The sequence below is a fragment of the Artemia sp. Qi Xiang Cuo genome, chromosome 15 (assembly GCF_049724085.1).
Source record: "Artemia sp. Qi Xiang Cuo chromosome 15, ASM4972408v1, whole genome shotgun sequence".
Lineage (NCBI taxonomy): Eukaryota > Metazoa > Arthropoda > Branchiopoda > Anostraca > Artemiidae > Artemia > Artemia sp. Qi Xiang Cuo.
The window spans coordinates 31,381,175-31,406,127 of record NC_142808.1 but is presented as its reverse complement, the minus strand read 5'-3'; the positions used below and the strand labels follow the sequence as shown (position 1 = coordinate 31,406,127).

Genomic DNA, 24,953 nt, shown 5'->3' with positions numbered 1-24,953 from the left:
CAGTGTTGAATTAAATCAAAACACGTTATGTGCATATGGGTTGTCAAAAGGGCATAACTCAGGAATGACTGAGTGTATTAATTTGTAACTTTCTGGAAGTGATAAGGGGGATGACAAATTGAAAAAAAAGGCAAAATTTGCACGCTACTACTACTACTACTGCTACCACTACATACAGATTGTCAAAAGGGCGTATCAGCAATATCTTTGGAACAGCTTAACTTATCATGCTGAAACTTTCAGGGAACCATGAGGAGGATGTTCAATTGGCTAAAAGGCAACCTGTACATACTGGTGCTGCTATTTATAGTGCTGCAACTGCTGGTACTACTACTACTAATACAGCACTACTACTACCCCAATTGTACTGCTAATACTCCTACTGCTTCTACTGTGACAACTATTACAACTATGGTTATTCAAAGAAGAGAGGTGAAAGGGGTTCGGAAGTGAGCTCCAATACCTCCGTTATATTCAACAAGAAGAAGGAGAAATAATGTATTTGTCTATTCTTTTTTGTACATTGAGTTTCCTTCGAGCTAAGGAATTAAGGATAACATTTTCAAAAATCGGGAACAGAAGTATTTTACGAATTTTGGGGGCCATGACCCATGTGTAATTTTTTTGTGCATTAGGGTCTTATTAGCCCGATGACTAACCAGTGAAAATTTCAAACCGATCACAGACAAACAGTTTTTGGCCTATGTTCAGGCCCCTTAACACCCTCCCCTCTATTCTTATTTTCCTCCTCAACTTTTTTCTACTATGAAAACTATCTATGAATAGTGGGTAATCTGCTAAATTTAGGATCCTTTCTGCTGGGACTGCAGAAATCTTGTCATTTCTGCAGGCACATTTATTGCATCTTTCAACTATTCTAAAAAAAATGGCAACCTGAGAATTTTGATCAAATGTCAAGGGGGATTTGAGGGTGCCTAGGGGCAAAAATAGTGTAGGATATCGAATTACTCTCAGTCGAACATATTTCAATTTTCAACGAAATGAGTTGCTCGCAAGTGTCTACAGCCAGTTCTTCTATACAAAGCGGCTAAAAAAATACGTAGGATACACTTGGTCCTTTACTAAGTCAACGTTCGTGCATTAGCACTGTTTTCATAAAAAGTTTTTTGTCTTATAGAAATGTCGCGAAATATTTAATATCAAATCCTGAAAATCGTATACATGAGGGGGCCCGGCACCCTTAAATCTCCTATTAATAGCGGTTAAGTGTAACTTTTTCAAAACAGTGCTTCAAGATTGAAAGTACTGATTTAGGTGTTTTTTTAAATCAGATAATAGAATTATCCCAATATGAGGGGGGTACCAACCCAGCCCCCTCCCGCTGCGGTATAAAAAGGTTTCAGAAAAGAGGAGCCTGAAATACTTACAGATTTTCGGGCTATAATTTCCAAATTTTCCAGGGGGGTCTGGACAAATTTGATTCTTTCAGTCCCTCAATCATCAGATGATTCATTGTAATCTAGAAATACTTCTGCAATAAAGGAGAGCTATCATCCCCTTCAGAAACCATATAGGGTAAAGGGAGAGAGGCAAATCCTCTCTCCATTTCCATATTCAAGACTGAAATGGAGTTTTCCAAACCAGCTAGTAGGCTAGTTCTGCTTGGAAATTTTATATATGAGTTAAAGTCTCGTTGAGATGGATTTATGTTTTTTTGCTACACATTCAGCTGGATTACGAAATCCATATCTCTGTTGAACAAAAGATAGACTTTATCCATTTTTTTTTTCAGGAGGATATGCAGTGAACTTGAGTTCAACTCGTATCCTCGTGAAAACGGCCTCTAGAAAGAGCTGTACAAAATTTTAGCCTCCCTCCCTCCAAAACGATCCACTGACCCAATGACATGTTTATACATACAAATATTTCATAGGATTTGTCAACAGGCGGCGGAGGGGGGGGGCCACAACTTAGACGAAGTTTTACACCGTGCGTAGAGTCACCGTAAATATATCTTAATGCAAAGTAGTGTAGAACATTTTAAAACTGCAAAAGAAACTGGCCAAAGAAATCAGAAAACAAATTCACAAAGAACTACATTGAAAATATATAAAAATCCTGCGAAGAAAAAACGCCAATCATTTTGTTAAATCTTCATTCTTTTTTTGCCTGGAAATTTGGTGGTGTGAAAGACTGTGGGTAGCATGCAAACTCTATTCCTTTGTAGGCTGCACCATGTTGAGGTTGCATTCCAAAAACAAGCTTTTACATCACATGATCCTAGATATAGTGTAGACCATTTAAGAAAATTTGAAAATTAAATTGGCGAATAGAAAACTTAGCATGAATTGTACATGTGACATGTCTTCTGCTGCTGGTCAACTTGGTTAAATTCTTCAAATAACCTTTTTTTCGATCACCTGCGACATTTTAACCTGTAATCTCTATATACTCGTATAAGTAGGCAAGACCGAGTGAAAGGATAAAACGGCAGAAAACCCAAGCCTCAACAGAGCGAATCAAGAGATCATATGTAAGGGCAGTAGAGTTGAGTCCTGGCCAAAAATTCATGGCTATTGCAAGGGTTGAAAGCCCGAACTGGTGACTGTAACGAATGAAAAGACTGGAGGAAGTTACCAAAAATCTTGTCAAGTTGGATATTTGCTATCCAAGAGACCTACAAATTTGTTTAACCATTAATAAAAAACAGGCTATTTTACATAAGATATTGATAATTATAGTATTATATTTTATTACCTTTTTTTTCCTGCATCGGAACATCTCTATACATACATAATGGAGGCCCAAGCAAAGTGAGGAAACAAGGGCCAAAGGCACGAACGCCTCCAGAACAAATCTAGTAGACAAATAAATGCCCAAGGTAAGGAAAACAGAAGTTTTACTCGTTTTCTAAAAATCACACACAAGTGCAGTAAAACCAATATCATCACTATTAACTAGCATTTCACCTTTTTTTTAAATCACCAAAAGCTACATTAACTAGGCTTTACAGCATAAAGCCTTGAGTCATAGCTTCATTTAAGGAGACTGAAACTTTTGGTAACCCCATGTGAGGCTTCTTCTCAGAAAACTTATGAGACAAGAAATAAAAGAAGAGGCCTCTCTCCTCTTGATTATGGTAAAATGCAGGATTCAAATTTCTACTACTTACATGAAGGGATACACAAATAACTCGACTGTTGCCATTATAGGCATTGAACTACACACAAAAACGTTTGCCGGAGAGGACAAAAAAAAAAAAAAAAAAAAAAAAAAAAAAAAAAAAAAAAAAGAGACAAAACTAGTTTCTGGCATAACCAACAATCTAATTATTTTCAACGTCCAATTGTATTCAACTACTAATCATTTTCACAAGTGAAAAAGAATAAAACTTCCAAAGTGTGTTATTGGCATACTTTTGGGCTGAGGCGCACTTGAGATTCGTAAGTCCCACTACTAGTGGGCCCACCGGGAATATCAACGGATTGGCGTTATTTTTGTTGGGTTTGATTTTTGTCTTTCTCACCACTTGGTTGCTATTCTTCACATCATCAGACTTTAATACATATATTTCAAGTATAAAAGAATTACTAACAATTGAGGTTGCATACCGATTTCAATGTAAAATGTATTTCATTCAATGAAAAAATTACAAAATTCACAAAAAAAAACTAATAATACGAGCACATACGCACACTGTTTCAAGTGATTCAGGGAAAGGGGCCAATGCTTATGCTATGATAAGAACTTGGGGATGGGGTAAAGGCATTTGTAAAAACGGTTCAATCAAGGAAAACTATCTTTTGGGTTATTTTTATCCATTAAACAATCTAGGTTCAATCATCGTATGTTGGATGTCCTATGTTCATTAATAATCCTATGTTGTATAAAAATAGCAAAAACCACATAGTAACTGGTAGCATGAGCGAATCGTTTATATCTCCTTAATATTTTTGTTTATCTCCAATATTTTTTCTTCGAAAAAATATTCCCCCGTGCACTTAAGGCACGGCAATATTTTGGTCTTATACAAATTAATTGTTTAACGTATTTATTATTTGTCTTTGCAAGGCCGTACACAGGATTTTTTCGGAGGGGGTTTTACTCCAAGATTTTTTTTCGGGGAGGGGGGAGGGGAGGGGTTACACAAAAAACCTAAAAAACGCATACAAAATTCGTTTATATCCATTTTTGTTACGTTTTTACGAGTCAAAAACATTTCGGGCGGGGTTCAAACCCCCCCCCCCCCCCGCCCCTTCTGGGTACGGCCTTGTGTGTTTGGGTGTTTTAGGACCTTTGTCTTATGACACACAGAGTCTAGGTAGATTTGAAAATTCCTGTCGGAAAGCTTGTAATCATTATTGCCTAAACCCCCTCCCCTCCCCCGCTTTCTCCCTTGATTTTGTTTCTTTAAATTGAAAATTCTTTTTTTATTTATGTTGTGGAAAATAAACAATTCACAAAGAATAAGATCTTTTGAATACGGGCTATATTCTAGCATATAATTTCAAATCTCGGTTCACAAGTACTTACAGAAAGCAGATTATGAGATGGTGTAGCAGTCATAGTCAGGGAACAGAAATATCCATAAACCCTGACCCCCCCCCCCCACAAAAAAAAGAGGAAGGATGTGCTTCATTGCAGCGAGTGAAAATGTCATTGGCAGTGAAATATCAATCCGTCACCTTTTCAAATAACTTTACACAAAGAAGGAAGCGCTAAACTAACTGGAAAATTTAGCACTCCTTTGCAAAAAAACTTCGACAGGAACACACCTGTGAGCACTAGCTAGTATAAAACACAATAATTAAAACACAAACCTACTTCGCAGCTCTAAACAAAATTCGGTACAACTAATCACCAAGAGGATATTGCAAGGGTGTTCATTTAAGCAAACAAAAATAAAATCTGCTTTTTAAGCGTTTTTCTCTTTGTCTTTCTGCTCTTTAAAATCTGCTCTCAAGATACTACAGACCACAAAAATGGACAGTATAAAGATGAATTTTCAGCTCAAACTTAAACTAGGGGCAGACCATGGATAAATACGAGTTTGACATTTAGGTGGGGCGGAGGGGGGGGGGGGGGTAGTGGCGAAATCGGAATATTTATCCAAGTGAGAGGAGCGTAAAAAAACAGATATTAAGGGCAGAGTTTCGTATTTTTCCAGAGGGTACGTGGAACATAAAAAAAAAACTTAGCTCAATTAAGGAATAATTTTCAGTTCATGGATCAATTTTGCACGTCTCTCAAACTAGAGGCTTGTTTTTTAAGATTTTGAGTTTAGTATAAACCCTAATTATAGCAAAGGATCTCAAATCACGGAGAACGAGACTTCAAGTTCCAGAGCATATATTTAACGGTCTACAGAAAATGTAAGCGTTCGTTTTTCCGAACGATCCCAGTTTTGCTAGATGGTTGCTTATTAATCTTAGATTAAACCTTAAAACGAAACAGAAAGCACCATAAAACGAATCGTAGTCGGTAGGTTTCGGTTAATAACAAGAGAGTATATGTTTAATTTCTGTTTTATACCACCAGAATTACTGGTCAAACAGCTTATATATTTAATTCACGCGGTTAAATTTCCTCCGTAAACTCAACCGTTCTTTTTCCATTTTTCCGTAATATCTTTCACGTCTCGATGGAAAAAGGTACTGATTAAAACAAGTATATAAAGCCAGACAAGGAGTCATCCAGGAAACCCAGATGGCTCTAAAAAATGTCTTCTAGCTTGAATTGGAAAGTCATTGATTCTCATCAGCTGCGCAGAAAAGACTTTGATTTGAATTGCCCCGATTGGTCAGAGCCTCGAAAAGTGAACCACCCTCAGAGACACAGCATCTTTTCTCTCATTTTTGAGACAGAGTTTTTATAGTCATATTTTTGTAAACAGGTAATACAAATAGTAAGTTTGTCAACAAGTGCCTATAATTTATCCACTAGCCAAGGTTTCAGATTTTTGGATGCTTCGATACGATCTTTCGCTTAGGAGTTACTTCTCCTATGTTATTATTGGGATATCTCTTATCAGCATGTTCAGCTATATCTGAGAAATCCCCCCCAGCATAGCAACGAGCGCGGCCGTCTAAAGTGACGAGTGAGCAGAGACGTCAAAAGGAGATTTCCAAAGAGAGGTTTCCTCCTTCCCTGGGACGATTCAGTAGGTTATAACGGCATAACCACACAAGCCGTAATTTGAATATGTTGGTCTTTTTAGGGAGTGGAGCGTAAGCGTCAGTATCCCTGCTCCCCATCCTTTATCTCCAACAGTCAATAATCAATTGGTCTTTAAAGTAGTTAATTTTATTCTCATTATTTTCTGTAAAATATCAAATTCCCTGCGATTCCCCAACGAAAAGGTATTAGAAGTAATAGGATTGCCGTAGTTCCAACAATGCTTAAAAAACCTGATAATAAGTTTTAGGAAAGTTTGCTGTCTAAAATCCAGCACCATGATAGTCATACGATCAAGCACCCTCGTATTATCACTCTATAGTGTGGATTATTGGTTGAAAAAAAAAAAAAAAAAAAAAAAAAAAAAAAAAAACAACAACAAAAAACAATGTACATTAGTAACACTGTTGTTTCGTAATTAAGCCTGCCTGATGACGGTGTAACCAATCTGCTGGTACACTGAACTCGTTTAAACTGAATTATAAAATCGTTTTTCAGATATCATTCAAAAATATATACGATTCTTGAAATGCTTCATATTCATGAAAAACATCAGTCTAAAAAAGTACTACAACGTTCTTAAAACTAAAACAACTTAAATGACAATGAACGTAATTAAATTATTGCTAGCAAGCAATACTTTCAGCTTTACTTTAGAATATTCAATACTTTCAATACTTTAGAATGTCGGGGGGGGGGGGCAAGAATCGAGTTATTCCCTGAAAATACTAGCTCCACATCTATGAATACTGAGCATTTCTAGGGGACTGACTAGATTCTTCCGTCTTTTCCATTTCCGGTAGTCTTCGTTGAGAGATTCGTTGCATATGAAAATATGCAATGCTTCGTTGATATATATATATATATATATATATATATATATATATATATATATATATATATATATATATATATATATATATATACTAAACGTTACCAACATAAAGTATACTTAGGATATATACTAATACCGTTTGATGTCTTGATATTTTTTAAGTTTGATAAGTTTGAGATGTTTTACCAGCTAATCCGGGATATTATTAAATTCTCAATGCCTAGAATTATATATCTAAATCAAGCAATTCTGTACACTTTACAATATCACTGTTGAAATGATCTAGAACATGTGATTCATAGTCATTCTTGCAAATTGACGGAAAGGAATCTCGACATATTGGGCAGATACTCGTAAAATCTTCATCTTCTGGATTTGATTTTCCATTAAAACCTAGAAAACAAAACATTTTAAACTTACATCAAACGCCGGAAAAAAAAACATTATTATTGAACATTATTATATGAAAAACCATTATTATTATACACAATTTTAGCTACAATGGAGCTTCAGAAGCAAATTCATATTTGTTATTTTATTTAGAAGTTGGCCTTTTTCCTTATGGCCTTCTATACGAAGTGACCGTCTGGCCGAGGAAGGAAACAACAAATAAAGAAAATATGGAACACTCTTTACTGTTTCACAAGCGTTCCCTACTACAGGGCACCTTGGTTGATCCAAATGTGAAAATCCAGTCTTAAAACCAAAAAAGTCACTTCCGAACAATAGATGAATACCAAAATTGTACGAGGGCTCAAACCATATGTAAGATCCCTTCCTCAAAAAACGTTTTTTTTTGCTATTTTAATACAAAAACAATGCGACTATTTTTGTTAGCTCTAATGGAACTTCAGAAGCAAATTCATACATTTTTTATTTATTTAGAAGTTGGCCTTTGTTCTTATAACTAATTAAAAAAACTTTTTCCATAAAATAAGTTTTTCAAAGAAAAGTAAAGAACTCCATTAAACAAAAAATGAGCAAAAATCAAATCAAAGAATCTACCAAGCAGAACTTTCAACTACGTTGAACAAAATGGAAATATCAAAATTTTGATTGGATATGTTTTGAGAAATGCTGGGCGTAAGAGGGGGGTTAGTTGCCCTTCAATAACTTCCGACTATTAAAAAGGGCACTAGGCCTTTCAATTTCCAATTTACTGAGCCCTTTTTGAAGTTTCTACAAAATCGCTTTCTATAAGAGCCTTATATGCCCCCAGGGAATAACTGACAACCCTTGCCCTGAGGGCTGTGGGGGGCGAGGGGTTGTCATCCTCAAAGACCTCAGTTCCAGGACTTTCAACTATGGTGAAAAAAATGGCTATCTCAAAATTTTGATTGTACTTCTTTGGATAAATGGTGTGCGTGAGAGGTGGAGGAGTTAATTGACCTCCAATTATTTTCTAATATTAAAAAGGACACTAGCCATTTCAATTTCCAATCGAATGAGCCGTTTTTGAAATATCTACGACACCACTGCCTATAAGAGCCTTATATGCCCCCAGGGCATAACTTAAAACTCTTGCCCCCAAGGCTGGGGGAGGGGGTTTGTCATCCTTAAAGACCTAACATCAAAAACTTTCAACTACGTTGAAAAAAATGCCAATCTCAAAATTTTGATTGGATGTGTTTTGGGAAAAGGTGGGCGTAAGAGGGGGGTTAGTTGCCCTCCAATCACTTTCGACTATTAAAAGAGCACTAGCGCTTTGAATTTCCAATCGAATGATCACTTTTTTAGTTTCTACGACAAAGCTTTCAATAAAAACCTTATATGCCCCCAGGGAATAACTGACAACCCTTGCCCCGAGGGCTATGGGGGGCATGTCATCCTCAAAGACCTCATTTCCAGAACTTTCAACTACGTTGAAAGAAATGGCTATCTCAAAATTTTGATTGTATGTGTTTGGGGAAATGGTGGGCGTGAGGGGGGGGGGTAGTTGCCCTCCAATCATTTTTAACTATTACAAAGGGCACTAGCCATTTCAATTTCCAATCGATGAGCCCTTTTTGAAGTTTCTACGGCAACGCTGGCTACAAGAACCTTATATGCCCCCAGGGCATAAATTAAAACTCTTGTCCTGAAGGCTGTGACGGGGGGGGGGAGGGTTGTCATCCTTAAAGACCTAATTTCCAAAACTTTCAACTACGTTGAAAAAAATGGCTATCTAAAAATTTTGATTGGATGTGTTTGGGAAAAAGGTGGGCGTGACAGGTAGGGGGGTTATTGCCCTCCAATCACTTTCGACTATTAAAAAGAGCACAAGCCCTTTGAATTTCCAATCAAATGAGCCCTTTTTGAAGTTTCTATGACAAAGCTTTCAATAAAAACCTTATATGCCCCTAGGTCATGACTTATAACCCTTAACCTGGAGACTGTGGGGGGAGTGTCCTGCTCAAAAATATAATTTCCAGAACTATCAACTGTGTTGAACAAAATGGTCATCTCAACATTTTGATTGGATGTGTTTGGGGAAATGGTGGGTGTGGAAGGGGTGTTAGTTGCCTTCCAATCTCTTTCGACTATTAAAAAGGGCACTAGCCATTTCCAATTCCAATCGAATGAGCCCTTTTTGAAGTTTCTACGACAAAGCTTTCTATAAAAAATATTATATGCCCCCAGGGCATAACTTACCACCTTTGCCCTGAGGGCTGTGGGGGGGGGTTGTCATACTAAGTTGAACAAAATGGCCATCTCAAAACTTTGATTGGATGTATCTGGGGAAAAGGTGGGCGTGAGAGGGGGAATAGCTGCCCTCCAATCACTTTCGACAATTAAAAAGAGCACCAGCCCTTTGAATTTTCAATCGAATGAGATCTATTTGAAGTTTCTATGACAAAGCATAACTTTGATAAATCAAATAATATTAACATTTTGATTACTAAATATCAGTATATGTACTTTAAACTGAATATGCACACTGATTTGTATTTTTTCAGTAAAATAAAAAATTTATTCTGGCCTTGGGAAGGCCTAGGGGTTTTGCGCCCAACATGTGTTAATTTCTGCTCGTTTTGAGTTTGACTCGGTTATTTATTGTAATTTCTGTTCGTTTTGGGTTTCATTTATTTATCGATGCTGATTTGTGGTAGTTTTACGCTTGGTAGATTATTTGATTTTATTTTTGCTCATTTTTGTTTAATGGAGTTCTTTTCTTTTCTTTGAAAAACTTGTTTTGTGGAAATTTTTTTTTTTTAATTAATTTCTGTTCGTTTTATATTGACATAGTCTTTTCAGGGAAAAAGAAAATAATACTTTAAATCTTTTCGTTTTTTTAAAGACTTTATAGTTTGGCCTACAATTAGTATGCTGGAGAAAAATTTTCAGCAATTTTTTAAAAACATACACCCTTTTAAAAATCTAGACACAAATAGTAATGTTTAATTTAGTTTCATACCTCCTCTAGTTGACCTGAAATGGAAAACATGATACCATTCGTAAAAAAATCTGTTTACTTTCTTTGATAGCTTGGATGCACTTACGCTATTTAGATTTGGTTAAATTTTAAGAGCAGAAGCAGCCCCGAAAGTTTGAACATAACACCCTCAGTCGTTCTTGGGATACTGCTGAGATGCCTCATTGAGAATTAGCATTAACACAGTGCCCTTTGATTTAATCTTAAGGAAACATTTAGTTTTTAAACATATTGGGCAAATGGGAGGGTGGGCGTGGGATTAGGTGCCCTCCAATCACTTTCGACAATTAAAAAGGGCATTAGCCCTTTCTATTTTCAATCGAATGAGCCCTTTTCGAAGTTCCCACGACAACTCCTTCGATACGAAGTGCCCTGGTCTAAACAACAACAACAACAAAAATAATAAATTATACCCACATCGATCTTTACTTGGGGGGGGGTGGGGGGACAACTCCTTCGATACGAAGTGCCCTGGTATGAAAAAAAAAATAATACATTGTGCCAACATCGTTCTTTACTTAGGCAGCGCGATTGCGCTGCCTATGATTATATAACCACCCTGTGCTCAAGTACTCTGGGCCCTTAATGACATTTGGGAAATACATCCAATTTGAAAATACTTTTAATTCCATGTCTTCAAGTTCCTAATTAGTTCTTTTTTTATCTAACAACAAATTCGGTTACAAAACTTGACATTATTTATGGATAAAAAACAATATCCTAAAATCAAGGAGGCACACTTGTGCCTGTTTAAAGAGGCGACCCACCAAAATGTTAAGCAATTTCCGGTCCTAGCGGTCGCAGAGAGACGGCGGTGATCGGATTTTGTAGCCTAAGCTCAAACTAAGAAACATGCAAAATTTCATCCCACTCCGACTTTATCTTCATGGGGGAAGGCAGGAAGTTTCGACCCTCCCACCACAGCCCCCCTTTAACGTTGTCCGATCGGGCTGAAATTTAGAGGATAAGCTTTCCTAGGGCCTGGGAGCTTATCCTCAAAATTTCAGCTCAATCCGAGCACTCCTTCCCTATTTTCCAAAAAACAAATATAGCCACTTAATGTTCATCAAATTATTTTTTTTTTATCAGCCACGCCTACAGGCCACAGTTGGCAACGGATCCGGGTGAATGAGGACTCATTCGAAGCGGAATTAGACCTGTTAGGGCCTTTTGACATTTTCAGACCCGTTTTCCTATAAGAGCCCATGTTAATTTTTGAAATTCCTAAAAGCATAGTATTTCATTTTTAAATTAGATCAAAATAGTCCTCTTAACCTGACAAGACCGACTGCAAGCTTCCAAAAATTCCAGCTCTTTCCCAGAAGTTTTTTTTTGTCGAAAAACGAAAATCTTAAAATCTTTAAAAGCCTTAACACAAGAATCTTCAAAAGCGTTTAGTTCAAAAGTTTTTTTGAACTTCAAAAGTTTTTTAAACTGAAAGTAAGGAGCGACATTAAAACTTAAAACGAACAGAAATTATTCCGTATATGAAAGGGGCTGTCCCTCCTCAACGCCTCGCTCTTTACGCTAAAGTTTGACTTTCTCACAACTCTATTTTTGTTAATCAATAAAAAACTTTAGCGTAAAGAGCGAGGCGTTGAGGAGGGGACAGCCCCTTTCATATCCGGAATAATTTCTGTTCGTTTTAATTTAAAATGCCGCTCCTTACTTTCAGTTTAAAATGCTTGTTTTTTTTTATCTAAAGGCTGCAAAAGCGGGGGGTTTGGGGGACGGCAGCCTCCCAACTGTACCTCCTAATCCCTGTACGTTTTAAGGTTCGAACTTGTGACTCAGCCTCTTTAACTCTTTAGAAAACGTAGTTTTTTTTTCGAATAATACAGAATAGATAGCCCAAAAAATATACATCAAAGACAGAAAAAAATCATGACTAAATATTCTTCAATTTTTTTTTTGTGTGTCTTGCGTTCAATATGATATATACCATTTGGTCTCCTTTCTTTGTACAAAGACTGTACAAAAATTTGGGACTTTCTCTTTTTGTCGCGGGTTCAAATCAAACAAATAAACATCAAAATTAGTAAATTTCAAGGGGGGGGGGGTGTATTAAAGATGTGTAGGGATAGGACACATTCTTCTTGCATAAAACGGCATTTGATGTCAAGATACTTCACCTGAAGGCTTTCCTTTAAGTATCGTGCCAAACATAGGAAAGTGTGTAGGCCAGCCTTTAATAAACTACAATTTCCAGCAGGGACACATCTTACCGCTGTTATCAAACAATCCGAGGTGACAAACTATGAGTAAGGAGCGTCTCGGCCCATTGGTAACCGAAACTATAAAAACTGAATTTCGAAAACAATAGATAAATTAAAAGAATTGGGTTTTAATGCTGACTCCAAGTCTATAAAATTCACTAAGTTTAATGTTTCCCCATCAAAATCTACGAGCCTGAGAAAATTTACCTGATTTTCGACAAAGGGGGAAAACACCCCCAAAAAGTAAATTGATTTTAATAAAAATCACCTCATCATATTCAGCATATCAGAGAATCCTACTGTAGAGGTTTCAAGCTCCTACCTACAACAATGTGGAACTTTTGTACGGTATTTAAGAAACACCATATATATTTTTGTTTTTTGTTTTCCCCGGGGGTGATCGCACCGAACAATCATCCCAGAAGACCGAGACAGGGCTCATTCGAACGAAATCAGAAGTTCTGGTGCCTTTAAGTGATCAAAAAGATTGGAGGGCAACTAGCCCCCCTCCCACGCCTCAGATAGCCTTTTGATTCGGTGTATTTTAAAGGACTAAGAACCATGCCTTTAGGGATGACATGACCACTCACAGTGACCACTTTGCCCATTGTCCACAGAAGTATTTGTCATTGGGAAATAGACGTAGAATTGTTTTGAGGGAATTTTTCGCGTGAGGGGGATTTTCTTTGGGGAGAATTTTCCATGGGGAGGAAAATTTCCGGGACAAATTCTCCAGGAGAAGTTTTACACCGGGGGAGGGGGGAGGAGATTTCCTGGCCTGATTTGGAAAACAGTAAGAAATTAAATAGAAAAACAAATGTTTTCTAATGAAAGTAAAGAGCAACATTAAAACTTAAAACATGCCGTAGCCTATATGAGGGGGCTGCCCCTTCTTCGACCCTCGCTCTTTACGCTATAGTTTGGCATTTTGTCACAATTCTTTAAAAAGACTGCACAAACACAAGCGTCGTTGAATTTGAATGAGCAGCATTTCTAAAGAAATGGAAGACATTAGTGTCAAGAGCGAGGGCCGAGGTAGGGGCAGCCCCCTTCGTACATGGAATAATTTCTGTTTAGTTTTAAGTTTTAATATTGCTCCTTGTTTTCAGTTGAAAATTCTTGTTTTTTTTTTATTTACACCAGTAAATCATGGCCTTTCTTCCGTGTTCTGTTTCCTGGCCATGGTCGTTGAACCCTGGGAGGGGTCCCATTCCAGACATTGAGAGCTCTAATGACACTCTTAAAGAAGTGATAATCGGAGAATAACCAGCTCCTCTGTCCCGTTCCTTTTGCCTCTGGGTACCCTTTTAGCCCTAATGGCATCGGACTAAATACATAGCAATTTCTCTCAAATTGGTCGAAGAATCCAAAAATTGTGCCTCCAGAGTGGATATGTCCCACGCATCCCAGAGTAAAAGGAATCTAAATTTGTGTGACTGGAGGCAAAACTTAATCTCATGGCCCCTCTACTCCTCCACCACCATTTTAGAGGAAAGGTGGGAATATTAGACTTTGCTTAAACCAGAATCATGCAAGGATTTACACTCTGTGCAATTGGAGGGCAAAAAAGTGGCACGTGACAACTTGATACAAAAATGAGATGAGTCTTGATGTATCAGACACTTCTAAAATTGGTTGTATGAACATTTTATTTCAACAGAATTTTGCTCAACTTGAACCAAAATTGCAGCTTTGCGGCACAAAATGGCTGCAAATTGTGTCTTTACTGAACAACTTATATAACAACATAAAAAGGAGACTATAAATTTTGGTTTTTATTCAAATCAGTCCTCTCTCGGTACCGTATTCATTATCCATCGGTTCAATTCGATCAACCCCCCCACCCCTTAAAAAAAGAAGAAGAAACAAATAAAATAAATAAGCATCCGCGGCAAAGTTTGGTGAGAAAAATAAACCTCCATTATAAGACTCTTTGATAGGCCGAGCTTACTTTTCTACATGGATCGCACCTCTTTTGTGAGTTATCCAAAAGTCTGTATATTTCCTTAGGCGAAACAGAGCAAACCTTTAGGAGAAAACAGCAAACCTTGCTAACAAACAAAGCTTGTTCTATTTTCTCTAGTTGTCTCCCTAATGCTAAAAAGAATGTTTTAGCAATAGAGAGAGAGAGAGAGAGAGAGAGAGAGAGAGAGAGAGAGAGAGAGAGAGAGAGAGAGAGAGAGAGAGAGAGAGAGAGAGAGAGAGAGAGAGAGAGAGAGAGAGAGAGAAGAGAAGAGAGAGAGAGAGAGAGAGAAGAGAAAAGAGAGAGAAAGAGGAAAGCCATACCAAGACATTGCTGGGTGTTCAACACATCGGAGAGATTTTGTAAAATATTTAATTGATTCAAAACTTCTTGTCGAATTGCAGCAAATCCCTCGACGCATTTATTTACTTCTATTTCTTCTAAGCTAGGAGGTTCACTCGACGCCTAAAATAATCAAAAACTACACATGAAATATAGGCGCAACGAAAACTAAACTTGAAGTAGGCCTACTGGGTTTAGAATTCAAATAAGCAGAACATGGTACCGATATTAATGTTCCTTCATTACGCTTTACTGGCGAAGAGTTCACACCCGATCCAGTGCCAACCAGTTACTCTAAATTATCATCAAAGAAGTGACTTAACTAAAACTTAACTGATAAAAAATAAACTGCCATGCTTAGCAAAAAAGAAGCATGTCGTTAAACCGAATTTCCAGCAATCAACATTTTAATAGAAAAATCAATTTGATAACAAATTTCCAGTAATCAAGATAATAATTTTACTTTGTTAACAATATTGGGTCATTTTTAAGAGATATATGGTTTATTTATTAAAGAATAAAGTCGATTGAGTGCTTAATAATCCTTTTAAGCATGAAGAGTATATTTCAAGATATCATGTCTTTTGGTACACAAATCTTATACGTGAAATCAAATAGCACATACGTTTTATTCGGATAGCAATTTTGGGTTGTCCCTATGTGAAGTATGGCCTTTGACCCCTTCAGGAGTCAGGAGATGTGTAGTGTATTTCAATTTACACTCTTATATTGAAGTCTTCCTCCTAAAATTGGCCATTTTCATAATGCGGTTCCCTTATACAGTGGGCTGCAAAAAATGTGCGGCTAAAAATTCAATTCTAGCACTATACTTTTAGTTTTTGATTTCAAAAACCTTAAACTAGCAACTTTGACGGAATTCAAACATCAGGTGTGAATATATTTGCAGTATTTTGGCTTAAGAAAATAATCTAATCCTTTAATACCACTCCCTAAGGATTTTTCGAACAATTACGGGTAGAAAGAAGTACACTATATCTACATTTACGAAGTTAGGGTTGAGGGGAGGCTAGGGTGTTAAGAGCCTGTTCCAAAGCCCTCGATTATAAGAAATTATTGAGGATTGAGACACAAATAGAGAATTAAAACATATTGAAAATTACCAACGAATAAAGAGTAAGAGAAAAAAACATTTTGGATTATTCTTCCATCTAAGGACGTCCTCAGATCTGTACAATGTAGCTAGCATTTCATCCAAGACTTCTTATATTTGCCATATATTACAGATTTTCGCAGTCGTAAGTTAGATCAACCATTCATATTTGTCAGCCCCAAATATAATGACAGGTAACGTTTGAGAAGCTACTACAACTGCCGTTATCACATTTTCCTAGTTTATATCCCACTACATAACATCATTTGCCAAGTAGCCTACTAGCTTGAAATTGCAATCTCCAAAAATTTGTTTGTTTTTGCACTCGAATTGTTTGATTTTGGTGGACTTGGCTTGGTTATGTTTCTGAGGTGAATACTTACATATTCTCCGGAACGAGAGGTTTTCTTTTGGGAAGTTTGATTCCCGGCACGGGCTTTGTCCAGCTCCACTTGGATCTTCGACAAATTTGGTTCAGAACTGGTTCGTACCTGTGTAAGCCTTAAAAGAACAAGACAAAAAGTTGATTTAGAGTAAGCGGGAATACATGGAAGGATATTACTGAGGTGCTAGACTATTCCACCGTCGGAAAATCCCCCCCTCCTCATGAAAAATTCCTCCCATATAGAAAATTGAGCAGCTAAAGAGAAAGTACGTCTTTTAACCGCGCAAGGTTTAGACTACAGCCAAACACAAAAAGGGAAAACAAAACTGAAATATATAAAACAGTAAAAACACAATTCTAGGGTTTCTAGGGAGTCTATTCCAAAAGGCTGCCCCTCTCATAAAAAAACAGGGAAGGGGGCTCCAGTTCTAAAAAAATTTCTAAATGTTCCTAAATTCCTTGGCACTCGCTGTTCAAGTTACCAAAAACACGAATTTTTGGTATTCAACCATCTCCCCCTCCAAAGAAAATAATTCCTGCATGTTTATGGGTTCTTTCCTGCGTTACTTAAATGATGATGAAACAAGAAGATCAAGCAGACCTTCACTTGTCGGTGTTATATATTATGAGGTCTCGCAAACAACAGAAACAAACCTAAAATAAAAAAAAAATAATTGACGTCAGCAAAATGGCACAAATAAAAATATATAAAACTATTCTCTCTCAACGCATGTTTTTTTTTTTTGTAGTTTGCGACTGGCAAAATTCCTGACATAATTCATTATTCTCTTCTATTAGATCAACAATTATTTTCTTTTTTAATTTGGCTTCTTAATGGATAGTCACGGAGAAACAAAGAAGAAGGTAACCCTAAGGCAAGTGGCCTCCAGAATACTGATGTAATTTTTTCTGCAATATCCTATATTTTCCGTAATAGTGGCCTATTTTTTAGCTGTATCCTCTCCGATATTAAATCCTGCGTACGTTCCTGGGCGTCGTTTCGGTTTTTGTATTCATCTTTTTTAACGAAGATACAACTGCAAGATTGGGGGGTGGGGGTATTTTTGTCTTTCCTCAATTTTTTTTTCAATGAAATTACCAAAAAGGCTATTTTTCGAAATCTGGGGCAAAATGGGGTCGGAGGAGGGGGGAGAGACAAAATGGGGTCGGAGGGGGGGGAGGGGTTTGGACCGAGGTCTTGGAAGGGGCGGTTTCCCGCCCCCCCCACAGCAAATTACGCCCCGGCTATTAAGATTTATAGTTGGAAAATACAAACTAGGGTACCATAGAGGGGAGTTCGCAAGCCTCACTTTCGACCTTTAGTGCCACAAACTGAAAATCCTTATATGGTTCAAGTTTCAACAAGGTGTGACGCATCCACCTTTCTATAGACATGTATCTATGAAGCCTGTGGTTTATGTAGGCTAATTGCATAATTTGATACCCTTATTTCTGAGGTTGAATTTATCATATACATCCACGAGGAATACTTTTTTCACCTTTCAACCGTTTCGAATTAAGTGACGATCTTAAAGTTCGAACCGACCCAGTGTGAGGCTCCGGGGTTCTGGGCATATGGGACGTTGAAGACGTGGCAGGTTGCCTCCGATTTGTTTTGGCCCTAAAAGAGAATTTTTGTAGAAAATCTTTGTGTTTGCTTAATATTATATAACAGCAAACACCAAATAATGTGAAAACAATGGAAGAAAAGTGGAAGAAGGAAGAAAAACTACGAAACCATGGAATTGTTGAAAACAGCGAAAAAAGTCAGCAAAAATAAATTCAAAATATCGTATTTTGAGGATGTGTCTAGTTAAAACCATCACCGACGAAAGACACGCCGGAGTTTGACTCTGGGCATTGAATTATCAAGATTATGCGACAAGCCTATGGCTTCCACCTTTATTGGATAAAATAAATTTAAAAAAAACAAAATAAACAGTCAATTATTAGCTTAGTCTTTTTCTTCTGCGTCCAGAAAATCTCTTTTTTAGTTAAAAATTTGCAGTTTGCTCTTTGCCACTATTTTAGCTTCAAACAGACAGGTTGGAACAGATGTGTTCCCAAGTGCATCAGCATTAGGCAGCTTATAGCTGCGACGATTAAGTAATAGTAATTAGTACTCACTCAGAGGTGACATTATCTTTACGACTATACTTCGGCAATTCTTCTACATGCTCATTACTAGTTTCATTGCTTACATCTTCTTTGACCTCAACAAAGGCGGCTGGTTGTTTTTTCTTTCTATCGTGCAGATCACTCTTGAAAAAAGAAAAGAAAAGAAGAATGTTGAACACGCTAGTTTGACAATTGTGCGAACTAACAATTATATCTTGAACTTCACTTCGATATACTGTGTTGTAAATATATAAAGTAAAGATATAAAGTATACAGTTATGATTACTTAAATTCTTTTCAGTGACGAAAAAGCCATCGGGACTCTCCCTACTTGTGTAGAAATATAAGCACCATTAAGCTTCATGTCAAATCAGTTGTTGCTTAAAACGATAATCCACAAGATTGGGACCTTTACCATCAAAAAGGATGCCTTCAAGAGACATTCATAAGATTACTACCAGATCATCACCCATAGACATGAGCGATGCTCAGTGACATTCAAATTATCAAATGGAAACCAGCCCACCCCAATGACCTTTTATGCCCCCGGACATACCCTAAACCTCTAAGACACCAGATAAAAACTTTGAGTTAGACATTCCTTCAAAGTCATTGAAAGTTACATAAAATCTAGCTCCAAGAGCCGCATGATCTATGCAGTCCTTAGGATAAGAGTCCCAGATAACAAAGTTGACCGACTCTTTACAGATATATTTTAGCGGAAAAGGTGGGCATGTCGCACCCTGTTAAGACTGACTCACGCGTAGAATTTAAATCTATAGGATTAGAAGGGAACATTGCTCCGTGACTATAGTAAATTATCCAGCGTAAATTAACCAGTAAATTATTAGACACATAATTCAGATTGCTCTGGGCGTCAGTCAGTTAAACTAATATAGTTTATAAAATACCATTGGCTATTTTACTAAATAGGCTGCAGCAGCGATGTGTGCAAAGGACGGAGGGGTACAGACCCTTTCCCAAAATCTTTTGGTTGTTCCAAGATCTTCCATGTTTTTCACACAAATGACCTTTCTTTGTGTTTTCTTGAATGTGGGCTCCTCCCTAAGCTACTATATCATCCTCTGAAGTAAAATCCTATACAAGTACCTCGGCTGTAGCGAAGGGGGCAAACATTTGATGGGGTACACTCATAGCTTTTCCGATGCAATAGTTTCTTCTAGATAAGAATAGCGTTTAAAATGCTGAATTATCCAACCATGAGCAACCAGGGTACAGTCGTAACACCTCACTAAGGACCGACAAAGGAACTTCCAATAGCAGAATTTTGTGAGGACGGGTTGAGTACAGGGGCGTCGTTTGGGGATGGCATGGGGGGCAGTTGCCCCCCCCAATAATGTGGAGAAAAATATTATACATACCATGCCCTTTAACTACCCAGATATGGACCTTTTCTCCCCTTTTCTGCTTTCTCTTTTCGAGAAATGCGTGCTTTTTTCGGTTTCTCTTTTTGAGAAGAGCCTGTTTTTTTTTTGGTTTCTTTTTTTTTGCGATAAAAGAGACTCATGAAGTTTTACCTCTCTGTTTGCATTTTGTAAAAGTTATATTGCTTATCAACTTAAAAAATAACGACTTAAAAAAAACTTTTCCAAAAAATGAGTTCCTCAAAGAAAATCAAAAGCCATACTGAAACCTAAGACGACAATAAATAAAGTAGAAACTTGAAACGGATTGAAATCGCTACTAATGGACAAATAAAACCCAAAACGAGCAGCAATTACGATAACCAGGAGCAGGGCTATTGTCCCTTAAAGATCTACAGGCCAGTATTATTTACGCTTTACTAAAAAGAGTTTGAATTTGGAACAGCGTGTTTTTTAATTTGTATAACACAATAAAAAAAATAATACAATTAGGCCAATCATGCTTTACAAACAAGAGTGCTGCAATCCCTCTCCTTCTCAAAGCCTCTAAACAGATTAAGCGTCATCTGTGTTTTACTGAAAACGATATTTATTTTGAATAGTTATTTTGTATTTTGAATAGTATTTGTCGAAATACGGGCAGAAAAAAAGAAATCGCCAAAATTATCAAGATTTCTGGAAAGAACAAGCGGAAGTAGATTGAATGTTTAATACATAATGATATTGGTTCTTGGAAATCTCAGCAATTTTTTATTTTTCAATTTTATAATTTTAAAGAGAAATGCTTAAAAAAATATTCTTCTTTAAGTATGTGCAAATTATGGTCTATCAGTAGGAGCTTGGACGTGTCTTTAGGATACACAAGAACCATAGTCTTAGAACTTTTTTATTTATCCCTTCCTTTACAAAAAAAAAACTAGATTTATGGAAATTAATCTTCATCATAATCAAAAAATTTAGGTATCTCTAGGGGAGCAGTCAAACCACAAGCTTTGAAAAAGGTGGGCTGGAGAAGGACACTTTCTTCTGTTTATAATTAAAGTGGCTCAATACCCCAACAAATTTATAGCAGTTAAAGTTGAATATCAATATAAAATAAAAAAAAAGAAACGGGAGATAAAAAACAATGATTAAAATAAGATTAAAATTAAGAACAATAAAAATCGAAAAAGAAAATCTGATGAAGTAAGCACAGATCAAGAGAACAACTTGATAGGATTTATTTTTTAATTCCATTCAAGTTTGGGTACAGCCTATATCAAAAGTTATTGCCTATTTTTAAACAATAATATAGTACATAAACAACAATAACAATACAATAAACAATAATATAGTTTTGGTTATCTTTGCAATGCTGTATCTTGGTCTTTTCATGTCTTAGGAAGAGGGACAGATAAGCCAAATAGGCTTGTTTTCCTCGGATCAAGATTCAAATGAGCTGGTTCTTTATTTTTTCCTGTCCACCCCCTTCGTTTCCCAAAGGAAAATCCGTGATCCAAAGAACGATTAAATAAAAAACCGAAATAGGTGCAGTAAAAATGGAAGGTTTGAGTCTGGTAGGTAATTACTCCAAATACATTACCTACTAGTGTTATTACTACCTTTGCAGAGGAGAGGTATTGGTTAATTGACCCTAGGCCTACCTTACCCCCCCCCTAGACCCGTCCTAGGTCTGTTCATTCCTGAAAACTGTGATTTTTTACGAGTTTCCTTTTTATTGCTTCAAAATTCTGAAGTTTTTAGGGTAGTACCACATTTTTGTATATATTGCCTCAGTGAACAATGATTTTAAACAAGCAACACTAATTATTAATTATATCTGACGATGGCTTTTCTTTGTAAAATTCAAACATTGACTGTATGTTGATTCGATGTAAATAATCATGTAAATCTTTACTTAACCTATTCAAACCATCAGATTTAATTTTCACTGTCCTTGGTACTTAATGTGCGATCTGTCATTTGTGTGATCAAAATTTGATCTTTAATGTATGATGTCAGAAACAGGCACTTTTCTTCATTTGTATGTATTAGCGACATATACAGCTGATAATTGTGTCATTACCAGAAGCATACTATCAAGTAATTGATACTGCCAAAAGTCGTATCTTAAAGAATATGAATCAAAAGCAACAGATTTAAGCTTTAAGAGTACTTATTTATTCTATATTATTTTAAGCTAAACTGGGATGTCAAATCATAACCACGAAACACCACCAGCGAGTTTTCTACAAAAGGTTCAAGACCACCTTATCTCGCTGGATATGCGATTTAAGGTATATATGATCTGGATAATTCACCAGAAAGTACATCCATGGGGAATGTTAGAAACTGATAAAACAGATTAAAATTACCTGGGAGCATGAGTGCCTTCTCCTTGCAAACTGAGCAAGCTGCTCAACTAATATTGAGCATTCCTGTTGTTTATTGTGGCACTCTTGAGTAAGTCTCAAATTTTTCTCCCTTAATTTAATTTGTTGCTCTCTAAGTCTGTCTATCTCAGCAAGTAGTTCATTTTGTGTACCCAGCAACTGAGTATTTTGTGCCTATAAAAGAAACATTTAACAGTATAGTAAAAAAAAGACACAACTCTTCGACGAAACATATTCTTTTTAACAATTCACAGTTCTTTGACAAAATGTGCATTTTATGCATGTATTGCATTCATTTTTTCTATTGTAGTCTGAGAAGTCTGTTCTGATTTACAATCAAACTCTTCAATTTCATTTTGTTCAATTTCATTGCTTCCATGTACTGATAAGATACAAAACCCTCAAACAAAGTAGTGGATAATCTTGCACTATAGACTTCCTGCTTATGCTGGGCCAAACAAACATAACGGATATCAATTCTTCTGTAAGTTTGTCTTAATCCCCGGTAGGGATCAATGCTCAAATTTTGTATGGTGTATTTTCTGGAAATCTATCTTTTAATCTGGTAAAGCTTCTGAAATCAAACAATGCCATGTATAAGTACAAGCATTTACGTTTTACAAATCGATTTTCTATCGTTTGTGTAACTGTATCTACAATCCAGTTAGATAAGTTGACTCTAAACACATCTTCAGGACGTAATTGAATTTGCTCATCATCACCTACTTTGCCTGCCATCTTTTTACTTTCCTGATTCGTTTTTTGCCCAAAATCCGTTTCACTGAACATATCCTTGATTACGTATTTTTTGGATAACCCTTCAATTTTTCAATTAATATTAAGAAAAATGTTTTAGCTGCAGTCAATGTTTTAGCTGCAGCAAGTTTGTTTTGCAGACTTCAATTTTGAAAAAGATGACTCTACCAACTTCCATGCTTGAGTACAGCCTAAATTTTCACCTAGTCAGACAAAAGGGGTTGTAATCTTAAAGATCTCAAGAAACATCATAGCAGTAACAATCATTTAAAGACTTAGGAATTTGAGTAGAAGCATCATTCCTTACTTTGATCTTGAATTCATTTGACAAGGAAACCTTATATAATGCTACATCAACTCACAAAAACGTTTTTAATTGACCAAAACTGATTAATCATGGACTGAGAGGCCCAGTTGTTGATTTTCCCAAAGATTTCAACAGTGAAATTATTGAAAAGTCTGTTGCCGTTTTAATAATTCCTTCAGAGACCTTAGCTTCTTTAAGAAAACTAAAAAAAGAAAAAAGTTGACAGGAGGATTTGTTCTATATAACTGACTACTAAGTTAAACACCTATGCATATCACCAAGTATGGATATGGTTTGGTATGATGTTTATTATTTTGGAAGTTAGACTATTGTAGGCTGAACTCATATTTGATGATGTGTCAAATACATTTGCTACACTACTTTCAATGGTGATTTCCACCTCTTCCAGGGTATTTCTTAACAAAACTAGCAGTACTTCAGCTGATGTTGACGTGATACATTTTAAAGGTAGCAATCTTTCAACTACTTCATGCACAAACCAGACCACAAATACACATTTCTTGTTTCCCGAAATGTCAATTGTTGTGTCCAGCAATATAGGACACTTTGTAACTTCCTTTATCTTTAATGACATTGCTTTTTCACCAAATTTTGAATAATTGAAGATTTTCCCTTCACCTTTTGCTTGATCATCCAATTTCGAACAATTAAAGATTTTTCCATTACCTTTTGCTTGTTCTTTTATAACTGGCTATATTGAAGAAAATTGCAAGTTGATTTTTTGTTTGTTTGTTTAGCAGCCATGAATACAGTGACGGAACCTAAATCTGCTTTGAAGGCTTCATGATCTTCAGTTCTTTGATACAAATGTCTCAAATCGTCCCATCTGGTGCAAAAACTTGACTTAACTATGTTAACATTCAAAGCAGATTGCTCAACACAAACGGTTATTGGAGCTGCTTGCATGGAACTGGTACCATGAAATTAATTTCTTGACCATGAAAATGAATAGGTTTCTAAAAATGTTGTTTTTTCAAACCAAGGGTTCTATTATAGGCAGTGCAATATCGCTGCCTAAGTAAAGAATGATGTTGGCACAATGTATTATTCATTATTTTTTTGGTTTTAGACCAGGGCACTTCGTATCGAAGAATTTGTCGTAGAAACATCAAAAAGGACTCAATCGGTTGGATATTGGAGTAGCTTGTGCCCTTTTTAATAGTCGAAAATGATTGGAAGGCAACTACCACCCCTTCCACGTCCACCATTTCCCCAAACACATCCAATCAAAATTTTGGGATAGCCATTTAGTTCAACATAGTATGCCAACCTCCCCACAGCCCTCAGGGCAAGGGTTGTAAGTTATGTATTTATAGAAAGCATTGTTGTAGAAACTTACAAAAGAGCTCATTCGAATGGAAATTCAAAGAGCTAGTGCTCTTTAATAGTCGACAGTGATTGGAGGGCACCTAACTCCTCTCTCACGCCCACCTTTTCCCCAAATACATCCAATAAAAATTTTGAGATAGCCAATTAGTTCAACATAGTAGGACAGCCTCCCCACAGCCCTCAGGGCAAGGGTTGTAAGTTATGCCCTGGGGACATATAAGATTTTTGTAGAAAGCATTGCTGTAGAAACTTCAACAAGTGCTCAT

General features: G+C 36.6%; 1 protein-coding gene across 1 annotated transcript in view; it reads right to left on the bottom strand.

Moving 5' to 3' along the window:
- Positions 1-6,577: 6,577 nt before the first annotated feature.
- Positions 6,578-24,953, bottom strand: part of LOC148943550 (uncharacterized) — a 36,455-nt gene continuing 18,079 nt past the window's right edge. Inside the window, exons 2-6 of the mRNA XM_089101385.1 lie at positions 22,257-22,448; positions 18,527-18,660; positions 16,398-16,515; positions 14,885-15,026; positions 6,578-7,363 (exon numbers count right to left, since the gene is read on the bottom strand). Of these exons, the coding sequence (XP_088957511.1) occupies positions 7,197-7,363; positions 14,885-15,026; positions 16,398-16,515; positions 18,527-18,660; positions 22,257-22,448 (753 nt within the window). The 3' untranslated portion in view covers positions 6,578-7,196. The remainder of the gene's footprint in view (positions 7,364-14,884; positions 15,027-16,397; positions 16,516-18,526; positions 18,661-22,256; positions 22,449-24,953) is intronic.